This window comes from Thamnophis sirtalis, unplaced genomic scaffold (genome assembly GCF_051295495.1).
Source record: "Thamnophis sirtalis isolate CommonGarterSnake01/CBP01778 unplaced genomic scaffold, rThaSir2_p1.2 scaffold_8, whole genome shotgun sequence".
Classification (NCBI taxonomy): domain Eukaryota; kingdom Metazoa; phylum Chordata; class Lepidosauria; order Squamata; family Natricidae; genus Thamnophis; species Thamnophis sirtalis.
The window spans coordinates 17339492-17356854 of record NW_028261388.1 but is presented as its reverse complement, the minus strand read 5'-3'; the positions used below and the strand labels follow the sequence as shown (position 1 = coordinate 17356854).

Below are 17363 nucleotides of genomic sequence, written 5' to 3'. Positions count from 1 at the left end.
TTTGTGGGGGGCGTTTCCAGGTGGGGAAAACCTGGAAACGTTCAGATTTGGGTTAATGTCAGGGTTCCAAGTAACACCTCAATGAAAAAAAATCTCCAAGGCTTGAAGTTCCTCAAAGTTCCATTTTATTAGAGATGTCATACTGGCACATCTGGGAAAACATGAATCTGAACATTTCCAGGTTTTCCCAACCCAAAGAAAAGTTCAAGTCCCTACCCAGCACCCACATGTCTGTCACATAATCCAATCAGGCACCATCCAAAACTGGAGATGCTTCCCAATTAGCTCATCGCAGCTGCAGGGCAAGATGGCCTTGACTTTCTGAGAAAGAATGTTATTATGGCTATATATCACCCACACTCTGTATCATCTCCCCTCCCATTTTCCCACAATAGAAAATGTGGCAGGCCTTACGGCCCAAATGTAAAAAAATGGCTTCCAGGTCTGACAGAATCTCTGTAATCACACAGTCAAGACATTATGTCTGTCTCCTCTTACTGAACTCTAATTACAAATGAAACGGGAGAGCAAATACTCTTAATAATCCAGATCTCTTGTTCTGAAACCTCATATTAAAAAATAATAATAAAGGAAATCAGTTCATTGAAACATCTGGATTGTCCTAAAGTGTTTTGCACAGTAATGAGGACAACCTAACCAGGTATTTAACTTCCGTGTTCCTTTATTTTTCTTTTTATTCCTGACTCAGTGGTGGGTTCCGGATCCTGTTCCAACTGGTATGGTTGTCCACATGGATGAACCTCTTACCGTCCAGCGACGCCTTCGCGATGCTCCAGCTGCTCGGAAGAGCCTCGCGCAGGCGCTGTACATGCCATGCGTGTGTGTGGAAACACCTAAGACTTTAAAGACAGGTAAGGAGTGCGGGTGGGCCCTCCGGAGCACCGTACCAGAATGGTACCTAGTGCTCCGGGCAGGCTCCGGTACACCTGTACTAGGACATACTGCCTGCAACCCACCACTGTCCTAACTCGAACCTTGCTTTTTTTCACCGTTGTTATGAAAACCAAAAACCCAGCAAACAAAGGACTTATGACAGAGAAAGATGATGTGTCTTGTCGTATGAAAAATTGCATACTTACATTCTAATAATAGAGTATTATTAAAATCTGGGTAATAAAATGGTTGGTGCTGCAAACATAATTGGATTTATTGTCTAAACTGCATTCTATTAACAATTTCTACGGACACACAGACACACAGGGATGAATTAAACAAATAATGAAGACTCAGAACACACCTTTCGAGGGCCTGTGCTCTTCAGTTCAAATACATCCATTGAATAGTTGACTCTGCGACCATAGTGGTCAAACTGAACATTTCCAGTCAATCCTTGTATTCGAACCTTCAAATTGGACATAAAATTGAAATATGGGTTAGTGATAACAGTACTCATTTGTTGCACGATCTCATATAGAAGTAAACCTTTTTCACAGGATTGTTAATTGAGGGACTAATTGTTTACACAGATTCATTTTTCTACACCTAGATCCTCTCCAAAGTTTTAATAAGGATGAACGAAGAGCTTAGATATCTCTGTTGCTTTTGGTGTTTTACCATTTTGTTCTTCAACAAAACCTTATAAGGGAATATCCACCTCATCCCACCCCATTCTAGAATCTGAAAGTAGATTGAATCCAAAGCCTCAAATGTAAATGTAAGCTTTATTTCAGGTCTTCTGTCCTTGAAATGGTGGAAGTGAGGAACAGTCAGTACATAGCCCATGGATTATACGTGGCTAGTTTTTAAAATCACTTTTAGAGTGTCTCAGGATGAAAATTCAATGGCAAATTTCTGGCACCACTCCCTAGCAGTTTCTGTATGTAAAGACTAAAATAAAAAGTGCCAAATGCCCAAATATTTGTATTTTTTTAAAAAAATAGAAATATTCTAACCACTTTTATAATACAGTGGGATCACCATCTCATTGTTCTAAGCACTCAGTTGTCTACAATGTTTGACAATATAGTGCTTGATTTCTACATCATATGGACCAATGGTGTCTGTATAGAATAGATGGGAGAAAAGAACAATATGAAAAATTTCTCAAGAAAATGAATTTTTTACACTTTTTAAAAAAACTTTTTCTTTTCCTAGACCTAACCAGTTCTCTGTGAAAAGAAAGCCTAAAAACCCTCAGTCTGGATCTGGAAACCTTTAAGTCTCTATTTCATCAGGGTATGGCGATCCTTTTCATCAGTCGAAACATTCCTGTTTTATTTCATTCTTAAATGATATAATAAAGCAGAAAGATTGAGAGATTATTTGGAATTCTGTTATAAGGAGGCATCAAAGTTAAATAGATCTTCAAGATGCATTTGACATGCACATTGAAAAACATAAAATAATTCTTAGACAAAAATATAAATTTTTCATTTTCTCTTTATCATTGTGATGTGAAATTAGCTCATGTAGGTTTTCTGCATTCATCTCTCTTGGCAATAAATAACTTTTTTACCTCATAACTTTGGGTGGGAGAGGGGGGAAACCCTGGCTTCTGTTCAACATGGAATGGATTAATGTTGTCCAGTCCAAGGAAACGTTATCCTATCTTTTTTTACTTAGATTTATATTCCCCACTTCCTTGAGAAGTTCAAGGATATATACAAATCAGTCTCATTCAGATTTTCCCTCATGAGAACTCCTCAAATAGGGTTGGAGTGAGAAGGCATAACTGGAACAATCATACAGCGAGTTTCTATACCTGAGAATGAATCTTCCATTTCATGTGAAACCAACATACGGAGCAGAACTAACATTCTTTGCACTCCAGTAACTTTCAAATGCCAAACACAGCATGAACAGGGGCAGCTGCAAGAACTGACCCTTTTGTCGAAATGAGAAAAGCAACAGTGCACAAAAGGATTGCAGTTTGTCCTTCATTCTGCTTTTATCCATTGGTGCTGCCAGTCCCCTACATTTCATTCTGTTTGTATCAGTGGTGGAAATATAACAATAGCACTTAGACTTATATACCACTTCACAGTGCTTTACAGCCCTCTCTATGTGATTTACAGAGTCAGCCTATTGCCCCCAACAATCTGGGTCCTCATTTTACTGACCTCGGAAGGATGGAAGGCTGAGTCAACCTTGAGCCTGATGAGATTTGAACTGTCAAATTGCATGCAGCCAGCAGGCAGCAGAAGTAGACTACAGTACTGCATTCTAACCACTGCGCCACCATGGCTCATATGTTTATTTATTTTATTTATTTTTCTTCTCATCTCACCAAAAAGCGGCCCTGTTCAGTTTGCTAGTCTCCAAGCTTTAAAAGGAGGAGATGGAAAAAATAATAATCCAAAGCTTGATCATGTGACCGGGGAGATGCTGCAATGGTTGCGTGAAAAATAAGTCATTTTTTCCAGTGCCATTGTAACTTCGAATGCTCATTAAACGAACTGTGGTTAATTTATTTCATTAATTAATTAAAATGTAACACACTAATCCAGGGGATGTCAAACTCGATTTCATTGAGGGCTGCATCAGAGTTGTATTTGAACTCCAGGGGCCAGGGTGGGCGTGGTCAGCTCAACATCACTCATGTCAGGGGCGCTTGTGGTGGCCCAAGCACTCTGCCAGCAAAAACAGGCTCCTGAGTTCCGTTTTTGGCTGCAACGGCTTCCTGCGACCTTTTTCCAGTGAATACGGAGCTCAGTAGGGCCGCCCTGAGCTCTGTTTTCACTGGCAGAGGCACAACAGGCCAAATCTAAGCATTCTGCGGGCCGGATCCATCCCCTGGGCCTTGAGTTTGCCATCCCTGCACTAATCCAATAACTGTATGGCAATTTAAATTTGTGATACTTTCCAACATAGCAGCAGCCACAAAAACCAAGCAGACGTAAATCTTATAAGAACCACACCTGTTTCAATGTCCTCTCCATGTCAATTCCTTGGCTCCATGGTGCAGCTGGATTTGCAAGACAATCCCCAGCATTTCCTCTTCGAGAAATATCTATTTTCTGCTTTCGAAGATTTCGGAAAGTCTCGGCCATCACAAGTACTCCATCATAAGTTAGAGCAGAGGTATACTAATCAGATGGAAAAATTGTACATCAATTACACCTAGTATTACAATTATGTTCAAAAATATATCTATTAAACCTTTGATTCCTCAATTGACAAGCATTAGTTCAGCAAGCTGAGAAAGATTTCTTAGTAAACAAGAATGATAAGATCGCCATATTCTTGGGACATTAATATGAAATTTAATTCTGAAGTTATATTGTATAAGGTTACTTTAGGAATTACAAAAGAACTGGAATAAAATGGAAAGTTGGACTTCCCATAAAATGTACTTTTGTTCAGATAAGATTGAATCCCAGAGGAAAGAACCAATCCTTTCACAAAGGCAAAGCCAGTAATATGACTTTATGACCTGCCCATGAGAACAGAAAACCTCTCAAAGTTGAAATAATTGATTTTGGACGTAACAAAACTGATAAAAGCTGCATAAAGAACTAACTAGGACTGGATAAAGTAAAAAAAAAATATCGGAATAAATATAAAGAAATAAGATATTTGGGAATTCTTAATTAAATAGCCCGTAGGGAACAATACATACAAAATTCTTTTAAACTCAGTTCACTAATGAATACTAAATAAGTCTCACCATAACTGGAAAGAGTTGTTTCACTCTATCTCAAAAGAGGACAACCGAGATAATATCTGTAATTCAGGGTTGAACTGTGGATTCCTTGGTGTTCTCTAAGCTAAGCTAAGCTTGGTTACTTGTTTGCAGACTTTCATGGTTCCACCACAAAACCGTGTTCGACTAAAGGGCGCTCGACGAAATCGCGTAGCTGACGTCATCACAGCGCGACAACAGCGCGGAGAAAAAAGCATGCTGTAAACGCTAAACCTAAAATTAACCCCTAAACCTAACCCCCCTAAACCTAATCCTAAACCTAACCCTAACCCTAAACCTAACCCTAAACCTAAACCTAACCCTAAACCTAACCCTAAACCTAACCCTTACCTTAACTTGAATCGGCTTGCTTTAAAAGCGCTATTTAAAGTGCCCTTCTTTCTCCACGCTCGCTGTTGTCGCCCTGTTTATGACGTCAGCGACACGGTTTAATCGGGCGCGCTATAGTCGAGCGCGGTTTTGTCGTGCCACGGACTTTCATTACCCACCTAGGTAACATCATCATTTGTTTCTTATTATGATTCAACCTCCAAGTGATGAATGAGATCATTCTGGATATAATGGGGAATGTACCAGTCCCTGTAACAACGCCTTAGAATGATTATCCAAGACATTGTTCACTAAACTCCATCACATCTATACCCAGAAGAACTAAGACTAATATTACCACCAAAATTATATTTATCTCAGTGCTCTCAATTTGGTCAACTGCGAGATAAAAGTCCCAGGCTGGGGAAAAACAAAGTATGAAGACAACACATAATAGTCAAGAGATCTTCATAATATTAGGCAGTTACTTATAACTGCAGTATGGTTGAAGTCAAGCTATGGTATTTTTCTGAGTATAAGATGCACCAAGATTTTGAAGAGGTAAATTAAAAAAAAAGTTTTTGCACTCTGCAGATCTCCCAAACCCTCCGCACGCCTTTTTTTTGTGTGAAAAATGGGGCATGCAGAGAGTTTGAGAGGCCTGCAAAGTGTTCCTGGGAGCAGGGGGGAACAAGCAAAAAACGGCCCATTTTTCGTCCATTTTTTGGCAAAAAAAGGGGCATGCATAGCCTTTTGGAGGCTTGTAGAGTGCTCCTGGGGGCTACGGGGGCCAAAAAAGAGCAAAAAAGTGGCCCATTTTATGCCAAAAAAAGGGCATGCATAGCCTCTAGGAGGCTTGTAGAGTGCTCCTGGGGGCTGGGAGGGGCACAAAAACAAGCAAAAACCGGCCCATTTTTGTTCATTTTTGCCCTCTCCAGCCCCCAGGAACACTTTGCAGGCTTCTCAAACCCTCTGCATGTCCATTTTTGTGAAGGGAGTGGGGTTTCAGGACACCAAAATGTTTCTATTCAGTGTACAAGATGCACCAAGATTTCCCCCCTCTTTTTTGATGGGAAAAGGTGCATCTTATACTCCGAAAAATACAGTATATGAAAGGTGATTTCAGATTTTAATGTAGAATAGAACCTTAGGGGGAGTTTCTGATCCTGGGTATTCCCTCTGGTCCAGTTTCTTCCACCGTTGCATGAGTTTAGCAACCATAGGGGTATTGAAGTCCACTAATTGAAACCCTGTGATGTTGGCTCCTCCATGCATAAATCTGTCCAGGGAAATATCTTTGAATCCCTGTTAAAAATAAATTTCCATCATAGTGTATTTTCATCCAGCATTTCATTTAAACTTTTAACACTGGTATTAGTCATTACAAGGGTTAAGTTAAAAAGTTATATTTTATTATCGAACTATTTTAATTTGATCCTCGGGCGTGTTTAAAATGAATACAACTGCTCAATTTTCTAATACAATATAACACATGTATTTATGTATACTTTGCGTAATTGTACCCTGGTATAATTCTAGAGTTGCTTCCACATTGACTCATATTTAACATAGGCAATTGAAAATAACTAGTTTTATTGCGTCTATTTTTCCCTTAAAGGCCATGACAATTTTTCTTAGATCTTTCCTCTTAAGATGGAGAGAAAAGTTTGTACAGTATTCATATATTCTCCCACAGGCACTGCAAAAACTTTTGTGGCATTTCTTTTCTGATCTTGGAATTCTCAGGCTTGAAAATGGGACAGAATATGGTCAGCCCTTCTCCAATACTTGTCACAAACACGGTGGCAAGTATGCCTGGAATACATCAATTTCTTGCTGTAAGCTAGTATCTTGGTTTAATGGGAGTGAAGCAAAGCACTCAAAAGATGAAAAATAGTTCTATCTTGCTTAGTATGGACAGGGTTTGGTTTTTTTGTGTGGCTGTATTAGATAATCAATAGCTGGCTTTTTTCATTGCAACCAGTCTCATTCCATCCCAGCAGTATTACAATTACCAATAAGGTAAAGGTTCCTCTTGCACATATGTGCTAGTTGTTCCTGACTCTAGGGGGCAGTGCTCATCTCCATTTCAAAGCCGAAAAAATAGTGCTGTCTGAAGACGTCTCCATGGTCATATGGCCGGCATGATTAAACGCCAAAGGCACACGGAACACTGTTATCTTCCCACAAAAAGTGGTTTCTATTTTTCTACTTGCATTTTACATGCTTTCGAACTGCTAGGTTGGCAGAAGCTGGGACAAGTAATGGGAGCTCACTCTGTTAGGGATTCGAACCGCCAAACTGTCAACCTTTCTGATCGACAAGCTCAGCGCTTTAGCCACTGAACCACCGGGTCCCAATCAATTACCAATACAAACACATAAAAATAAAATTATTATACTACAACTATCTACTTAAGTATAAACATTTTAAAATGAGTTTACAGGGGAAAAAATAATAAATAAGGTACACCATATCTTATATTAATAGCTGCAGAAAATATCTAATAACTTTTTTACAAAGTTTTCTTCACTTATTTGATTTGCATAATCAAGTCAACATTGCGTAAACAATGTCAACATTACTGCTATGTATCTTGTTATTTTTTTAGGGGCAGTATGATAAAGAAGGGGGGGAAAAACTCTCCCACAGTGAGATGCAATGATTTTGGCATCAATATATTGACAATAACTTTTTAATTATTATTATCACATTTAAAAATGCATCACATATAAAATAGTAACATTGTCAGTAATTGGAACATTTCAAAAAGTATTACTAATTCTCTTTACTGATCCTACCATTCATTTTGTCTTATTCTATAATTATATATTGTGTTGATATAGGGAGTAACTCATTCATATAATGAGTTTGATTTAAAGATATCCACTATAAAACTTAAGATTTAAAAATATAAAAGTGGAAAAATATCAGAGAACAGGTTTCTCCCCTCCTCACTAATTACTATAGAGATGGTTTCTTGGGAAACTGCAGAATAGTATGTTTTCTATTTATTTATTTATTTATTTATTTATTTATTTATTTATTTATTTATTTATTTATTTCCTATCTATTTATTTAGTATATCGCCTTCATTTAATACTGTTTTTTTTCCAAAATAACTTGAGAGTAAGTTCGATAATTAATTTTTATTACTTTTATTTTTCTAAATTTTAAAAATTTAGTTCCTTAAAATGAAGTACAATATATAAATTATGTATTTAACAATAGCAAACAATTGTAACATATTCACTTTTGCTTTTTGCAGGAAAAATGGCATTTCTATAGAGAATATTGAAGAAACAGGGTCTTTTTCCTTTTCTCTGTTATGGGATGCTACATTTTGTTATGATAAGAACTCCTAAGAGATCGGGGAAGTTTATTATTATAATTAAAATTAATTGAATTGCACTTGTAACATTTATACATATATATTCAAGGTGGTATATGATTTACATAAAACCTAGATGTTATATCAGCGTACGCGCGCGCGCACACACACACACACACACATTCATTCAGAGTACACATTGTCAAATGCTGGGGAAATCAGGAAATCCAGGCAGTTCAAATGTGTATAAAGATTTATTGCAAGTTTAAGCTCTCTGCAAGAATCTGAACTACTAATGGTCAAGAGCAATAAGCCAGAGATAAGAAGGCATTGAAAGTGGGCTGGACTTAGATTTCTTGTGGGTGCTCAGGGACTCATGACTGAAGATATGTTTGACCCCTCTCTCAGGCTCAGCCTGGTCATCTCCTACATTCATATCAAAATTAACAGGATGGCTGATGGACCATTATAATGCAAATCCTGCTCCTTTTGAACATGGACTATATAGGTACAAAGGGAGGAGTGTGGGTAAATTGCATTGCAACACTCATTGCAAACCTGTGTATTTCCACCATCATCACTGGATGGAAGGAATGTGCATCACCTTTCCTTGAGATACAATCACAAGGACTAGTGATTAAAGAGAGTTTCAGGGAGAAAAGGTTAAACAGAGACAACAAAACCAAAACATGGTTTTAACATATTAGCAGTACATTAGATGAAGCCAGCTCAAAACCAACAATGAGATTTCAGTTTTCATCACTAAATCAACACCATATTTCCCTTTCCTGTGGTCATTTATCATTTAACTAGCTTGGCATTAAATGACCTATAAAAAAGGATTCTTACCAGATTTGCAAGAATGTAATGGTAGCCTTTAACATGTTTTCCAACACTCACAATCTGTAGAAAGATGGGGTAGAAAAGAGAAAGCAATGAACTGTATAGTATAGTTGTTACTTATAATAAATTGACAGTATTGTACAGCTTCATCAAAATTACAAAGATAGTTAAAACATTTGAATGCTTAAATAATGGATATGAAAATATGAGAATATGCACTGGCTTTCTAAACTAACGCATTTCTCTTTCTGATTCAGTCTCAGGCTTTCTTTCTTTCTTTCCTTCTTTCTCAGAGGGAGGGGGAGAGAGAGAGAGAGGGGAAGGGAGGGAGAGAGGGAGGGAGGGAGGGAAGGGAAGGGAGAGGGAGAATGCTGTTGTTATATCCCCTAACTTCAACAAAGTATTCAACAAAGTGTCTCATTAGTAACACAATAGGTTTCAGGGTAGACGATAAAAAAAAGGATTCATTTGGCTAAATGATCTTTCCCAGTCTTGAGCACTAAAAAGTGGTTTCAGATCTGCCTAGAAAATAGTATAAAATGAGATGGCATGAGGCTTAATCCCAGGCCTTGTGTTGATCAACATTCTTATAGATAATGGGACTGAGGAGTGACTAACACTTTAGAAGACAAAGAAAAGATTCAATTCTAGAAATGGAGCAATGAGCCAAAATGAACAAGATAGAATGTAACACTGCACGAAATGCATTTCTCCTGTATCTGGGAGAAAACAAAGGGCAAAAATAAAGGATGTGGAGACCTGATTATGGTATATAGAGAAAAGATCTGAATATTTAATAAATCACAAGCTCAACAGGAGCAACAATGAAATAGTTAAAAAGTCAAATGCTATTTTCAGTTTCATTAAGGGACATATGTATATAATCCACTCTACTTAGTCAAGTGTTACTTACAACGTTGCATCAATTTCTATAAACTATTGTCCTAGAGGAAGGTCAGAAGTGAGTTACCAAGTATCTATCTTCCTAGTATCCTTCTCTCCCTACTTATGACTATAACCATGTTGCTTGAATCTTTCAATTTATATTGTTTTTATTGTTTCCTAGTATGATTTGACAGCTTATTAATAACCTAGACTGTTACTAAGTGTTATAACTTTTTATTCTTGGTGAATGTATTTTTATTCTCTTTATGTACACTGAGAGCATATGCACCAAAGACAAATTCCTTTTGTGTCCAATCACACTTGGCCAATAAAGAATTCTATTCTATTCTATTCTATTCTATTCTATTCTACTCTACTCTACTCTACTCTACTCTACTCTACTCTACTCTACTCTACTCTACTCTACTCTACTCTACTCCACTCCACTCCACTCCACTCCACTCCACTCCACTCCACTCCACTCCACTCCACTCCATTCCATTCCATTCTGACAGGAAAGCAAGTCTTGTAAGGAATGGTCAAAGGAATTGGGTAAACTTAGCTTGCTAAATAGAAGACTGAGGGAAGATATAATAGTAATATTCAATTATCTCTAGAGGCTTGTCAGACAGAGAAGTGCTTCTATATTGTTGTGGAAGGAAAGAACCAATGGACCGAAGGGTTCAAATCAGGTTACATATTTTGAGGAATAATATTACTTCCTTCTTATGAGGAAGCCTTATGAAGTGATATGTTCCCATTCACTGGAAATCTTCAAACAGAGGCCGGATAATCTCTTGTCAAAAGGTTTTAACATATCCTGTGTTAAGCAGAGGATTGGAGTACATTTTGACCTTTGAGATCACTTTGAGTTCTGTGATTCTGTAATTCGGTAGATTAAAAAATCCCCACAAAGGCTTCCAAACCGGAGCTGATAAAACTGCAGACAACTATTAGATGGTAAAAATGAATTAGATTTCTCTTTATCTCTGTGCTGCCATATGGCAGTTGTGAACTGTTTGCAACTCAAGAGTTGGTAGTCAGATTCCTCATGGTCTTTGAGATGAAGAAACTGAATTTACAGTATAAATCCTGCACTGGAAAGGAAATTGAATTGGATGACTTGGCTTTTCCTTTGCAATAAATTCTATCATTTCATTTTTTAAAGGCTTCTCTTTAAAATATATTGGTTGCAGACTGCCCTGAGGGTGTATGTTTTGGAAAGATGTAAGCATCTTTTAAATGCAGAAGCAAATCAAGATGAATATCTCTTTAAGTCAAGTGTTCATATCTTGCACAAAATAGTGCATTCCCTTGGTAGCGTGAAATATTTTCCTCATTTAACTTTGCCTGTTTGCCCATGTTTAAGGTAAATTTTTTCTGAAAGCTATGGCTCCTCATAATAAATAATGATTTTGATATGGAGGGTTCTGTGATAGAATTCTGTTGTGACCCAGAGGAAAAACAGCATAGGTTTCCCCATCTTCTGCAGAGATGCTTATAGAATATGATAATGGAATGTTTGCAGCCCCAAAACCTAGCTCAGAAAAAAAATCTAGCAACATAATTCCTGACACTGTTAAAGGGTACTACAAAATTTTAAAAAATTGGGACTGGAGTGTCAATATTGCAGCAAAAAAGAAGACCAGCAATATACATTTCTAAAATATGAAATTTCTATGCAGCACCTGAAGCAGGGATAAATCTTCCACAAAGCCACCCACAAAATATTTTAAGAGCCTCTGAGCAGGGAAGAAGGGAAAAAAAAGACGATTCACCGAGCACTGGCAAATGTTCAGTACAGCTGCAATAGCACTGAAGCGTGTCTTTAGAAAAATAGTTCGTGATAGAACGGGTTCTAGAGGTTCACTAAAAGGGGCAATTGACACTGAGATTTTCTCTCTAGGAGGGAAAGCAGGAGCTATGAGTAGAAGGAAATCAGCAGGGCAAGCCACTTTGGAAGATGTGTGGTTTTGTCTCAAATGCAGAAGCACAACAAATAATTATTTATTTTTGGCACAGAAAAAATGTTGAGCTCAGAAGGCTCAAACTGCCCAAGGAGCTGCCAATACAGTTCTACAGAGGAGTTATTGAGTCTGTCATCTACACCTCTATAACTGTCTGGTTTGGTTCTGCAAACCAACAAGACAGACACAGACTTCAGAGGATAATCAGAACTGCAGAAAAAACAATTGCTACCAACCAGCCTTCCATTGAGGACCTGTATACTGCATGAGTCAAAAAGAGAGCTGTGAAAATATCTACAGACCCTTCACATCCTGGACATAAATTATTTGAACTCCTACCCTCAAAATGATGCTATAGAGCACTGCACACCAGAACAACTAGACACAAGAACAGTTTTCCCCCCCAAACACCATCACTATTCCCTCATCACTGTCAAACTATTCACTAAGTATGCATTACTATTAACCTTCTCATGGTTCCTATCACCCATTTCCTCTCACTTATGACTGTATGATGGTAACTTTGTTGCTTGTATCCTTACGATTTATATTGATTGCTTCCTAGATTTGATTGCTTATTTGTACCCTATCATTAAGTATTGTATCTTATGATTTGTGATGAGTATATCTTTTTTTATGTACACTGAGAGCATATGCACAAAAGACAAATTCCTTGTGTGTCCAATCACACTTGGCCAAAAAGAATTCTATTCTATTCCATTTCTATTCCATTTCTATTCCATTTCTATTCCATTCCATTTCACTCTATTCCAATGATCACATGCAGTTATGTAGAGTATATGAAAAATGTATTAGAAAACATGATTTTCCTGATTCCCCACCCCCTCAGGATATTGTGCTCTTTTTGATTTATGCTTTCCATAAATCAAGTTTTAAAAATTAGTGTGCCTGCATTCACTATGAAAGTTTTTATAACCTCTTGTCAAGATTTAAATATCTGAACAATCTATCCTGATTGTGTATCTCTACATGTGGACACTTAAGGTAGGAATTGGTACCGAAAACCTATACTTCTGTCTTGATCTTGGTGCACTATCGGGGGTAGATCCTAAATATCCTTTAGAGAAGATCAATCTTCTGGAAGGGTTGGAAGCGACTTTAGAGTCTCCTAGTCCAACTCACTGCTCAAGTAGGACACCCTATATCATTTCAGACAAGTGACTGTCCAGTCTTCTTAAAAAACTGCAGTGATAAAGCACCTACAATTCCTGCTAGTCCCTTGGACTGCAAGGTGATCAAACCGGTGAGTCCTAGAGGAGATCAACCCTGACTGCTCTTTAGAAGGCCAGATCCTGAAGAAGAAACTTAAATACTTTGGCCACCTAATGAGAAGGAAGGACTCACTGGAGAAGAGCCTAATGCTGGGAAAGATTGAGGGCAAAAGAAGAAGGGGACAACAGAGAATGAAGTGGCTGGATAGAGTCCCTGAAGCAGTTGGCGTGAGCTTAAATGGACTCCAGAGGATGGTAGAGGACAGGAAGGCCTGGAAGAAAGTTGTCCATGGGGTTGTGATGGGTCGGACATAGCTTTGCAACTAAGAACAGGGAGATGTTTTTCAAATCCACATTAGGGGATCAAATGTTTATGCACCATATCTCAGTATACATTTTTACTTACATTTTTCAATGCAAAATTAGTGAATAATATTTCCATTATGTCTTCGCAAATGTAGATGAAACAAAAAGTTATCTAAGTAATTGCTGATAATTCTGTGTGTAGATAAATTGAGGCAGAAAGGCATCAATTACAGTAATTGATAGGTGTTAGCAAATTATTTATGGAAATGACTTACAAAGAAATAAGTATTCTGACGGATCAGAAGGCCACTTTCTAGGAGGAGAGATCTACAGGACAATTAACTCTAGTTTGATTCCCACCAGCAAATGAGCTTTGGAGATGGATCTGAAAAAAGTGATTTTTCTGCCAGGAAATTGAGAAATTGAACAACAGATGGGCATAAATTCAGACAAGGTTGAGTAGCTGAGAAAGCATCTTCTTAAAAATGGCAAAAGTTTCACAAGGTAACAGAATGGCCAACTTTAAAATTGAGAAATAGCTTTTGGTGTGTGTGATGAAATCAGTCCCTGGGTGGAATAAAACAAACATAAATTGCACTTACAAGGAGGTTCTGATTTTTCTGAACCTGTTTCTATCTTTTCAAAGAAATTGCACTTTCAAATATGGTGGGTTTTTTTTTTCCCCTCCAGGGAGATACAAAAACCTTTGCTTGGGGAAACTGGAACAAAACAGACTGTCCTAAGGCTTTGGATCAATGAACCCTATTACCATGTTTTATTACAGGGCAATGAAAAAGCCAGTGGAATTGCTTTGTTTAGCAACAGGATGACATATTCAACCATCAGGCTCTAGAGATATTGCTGCCTGATGTATATAGCAGCGATGTGCAACTGGGCTTAAAATGTTTCAGGCATAATGTAGAGTCTGAAGCAGGTAAAGTCAGAAATAAGGAATCTGAGCTCTCCAAGATTCTATTGCAAAAGGCAACAGGACTTTGTTTTTTCCTTAAGGAATACATTCTGCTTCTCATTCAAGAAGCTTCTTCAGTTCTGACTAAATGGTTGTTGTGGCCCGCCAGCAGCCAGCAGAGCTGGCAGCAGATTCGGACAGTGTGGAGGTTGGGGAGGAACATGGGCCAGTCCTGGAGTCTGGGGAAGGCTCTGATGAGAGCTCTGTGTTGGAGGCAGAGAGAGGGGCAGAGCCTTATGTGAGTTATTAGATGCCTTCAGAGTCAGGCATCAGTCAGGCAGATGAAAAGCTGGAGTCTGTTCCCAGTGCGATGAAGGGAACAGCTAAAGAACAGGGGTCAACTTGGGACTAAGGACACAAGTGGATGATGAATGACCCCTCCCAAAGGAGCCGAGGTGGCGTAGTGGTTAAATGCAGCACTGTAGGCTACTTCAGCTGACTGCGGTTCAGCTGTTCAAATCCCACTAGGCTCAAGGTTGACTCAGCCTTCCATCCTTCCGAGGTGGGTAAAATGAGGACCCGGATTGTTGTTGGGGGCAATATGCTGACTCTGTAAACTGCTTAGAGAGGGCTGAAAGCCCTATGAAGCGGTATATAAGTCTAACTATTGCTATTGCTATAAATAAAAGGGGAGAGAAAGGGGAGTGGAGTTTGCAGGAGACAATTCATTAGCTTAATTGGTTTGTGACTCTCCAAGACTCCTTGCTAAGTTTTGCAGATATCGGCCTGTCAGCTCTCCAAGCCAGATGAAGTCTGTGACTATAAATCCTCCCTTGAAAGACTTTGCTGTATGTGAGTGAGCAGAATTCGCAATAAATTAATAAAAGGGGTTTTTGTTGGGACAAAGAGTTTGCTTCATGCTCTTGGGAAGCCTAGGTGAAAACAATGGTGGTGGTGGAGGGAATGGAAGGATTAATATTCCTTTTCTAAATCCTTCCATTCTTCCCCCTCCCACCATTCAGTCAGAACCAAAGAAGCTTTTCAGGTGAGAAGTGAAACATATTCCTCAAGGTTGCCTTTTGAAACACCTTTGAGATAACCATGACCTGAAATGGCTGAGACTCTCCATAGACACAAGGAGTCTGAGACTGTTATCAAAACACTGTGCAGATGCTTTCAAAAGTCAAGGCTAAGACCCAGGCAGTAAAATGTCAGTTGCCAAGTTGGTTGGAGAAAATGATAATAGATTTAAATCCCAGAGCTGACATTTAAACTGGTGAGATTCTACTCCGCTGGTCTTCTTTGTCCTAAGAGCAATTTTCATGCCTTCAGTAAAAGCAACTTATTTGTGTGAGCTTCTCCTTGAATCTTCTGCAGCTAAATTCATGTTTGTGTGCTTGCATTCCTAGAGAGAGATTTATTATCATGCTCAGGATGAGGCTTTAAACAGAAAGATCAGTTACTCCTTACTCTCATCTTTAAGAGAGGAGAAAACACACTCAGGGTGCAGTATTAAAACCATAGTGCCATAGTGACCTCACGCAAATCCATGAATATTCAGCAGCTGTATTCCTCTCCAATGCTGAAGAAGTATCCTGAGACATAGAATGGCCATTTCAAATATTCTGAATTTCCCTGTGTCCTGGAGTTTACTCCCAAGCTTAAAATAAAGCAAGTAATATTGGTTACAGTGCAATATTTTTGCAAAAGAGGATGTACTTTTTGGGTCTATTATAGAGAGTACTGCTGTGCTAATGAGCTTTCATACTGTCAAATGCAAAACTATTCCTTTGCTTAGCAGGCTTTTCAGGAAAGTTACCAAATGCAAAAACTGTGCATTTTTTTCCTTCCAATTTCCTAGTCTTAATAGGCTTTTTTTAAAAGGCACATTTCTCCCTTTCCACAATAAAACAAAATAAGCAAGCCAATAAGAACAATTTAGAACATCAAAGCTCTTAAAAGATAAAACGGATGTAGGTAGATGGTTGCAAAAGCAGAGTTTACAATAAATGAGTAGGCAATGCTTAGCATAAGGGACATTGTTTAAATGTCCTAAGATCTTTGAATATATGTCTTTGGCAGTAGGCTTGAGAAAAAGAAACTGTGCTGAAGACAAAAAAAGCAGTTACAAAATAAAGATGTTTGACATTGATTTGTCTACATTCTTTCCTTAGAATCCTAGAGTTGAAAATTATCATAATGATTAGGGGGTTGCAGACTAAAACATAGAAGAATGGTTACAGGAATTGGGTATGTCTGGTCTACTGAAAAGAAGGACTAGGAGAAATACAATGGCAGTATTCCAATATTTGAGACAGTCCTATAAAAGCGAGGAGGTCAAACTATTTTCCAAAGGACCAAAAAGCAAAATGAGAAACAATGAATGGAAACTAATCAAGGAGAGAAACAACATAGAACTAAGGAGAAATTTCCTAATGGTGACAGCAATCAACCAATGGTACAGCTTGCCTTCAGAAGTTGTGGGTGCTTGGTATAAGATAAGGTGACAAGACTGGAACAAACTGTAAATATTGTGATTGGACAAAAGGATAGACAATGTATTAAGTAGGCTAATTGATAATGGTCGAGACTAGCTGTATATAATGTGAATCTTTGGTCACTTCGACTTTGCGGTACTGCATTGTTTTAAATGCAAAAATAATAAAAAATATATTGAAAAAAAAGGAAGTGTGGGTGCTCCATCACTAGAGGCTTTCAAAAAGAGACTGGACAGCCATTTATCTGAAATGGTATAGGGTGTCCTGCTTGAGCAGGGGTTTGGACTAGAAGATCTCCAAGGTCCCTTCTAACCAGTGGTGGGTTTCAAAAATTGTTCGAACCTACTCTGTGGGTATGGCCTCCTTTGTGGGAGTGGCTTGCCGCCCATATGACCGGATGGGAGTGGCTTGCCGCCCAT

The 17363-nt window shown here is 38.3% G+C and overlaps 1 protein-coding gene across 9 annotated transcripts in view; it reads right to left on the bottom strand.

The window, feature by feature from the left end:
• Window positions 1-17363, bottom strand: part of GRIA4 (glutamate ionotropic receptor AMPA type subunit 4) — a 291186-nt gene that overhangs the window by 70111 nt on the left and 203712 nt on the right. For all 9 annotated transcript variants that reach the window (XR_015697457.1, XM_087721153.1, XM_014071708.2 and 6 more), the window contains 4 exons: window positions 9153-9206; window positions 6119-6277; window positions 3879-4046; window positions 1259-1363 (listed from right to left, as the gene is read on the bottom strand). Coding sequence is in view for 8 of the 9 variants with exons in the window: in XM_087721153.1 (XP_087577279.1) it covers window positions 1259-1363; window positions 3879-4046; window positions 6119-6277; window positions 9153-9206 (486 nt within the window). In the remaining variant the exon portion in view is untranslated. The remainder of the gene's footprint in view (window positions 1-1258; window positions 1364-3878; window positions 4047-6118; window positions 6278-9152; window positions 9207-17363) is intronic.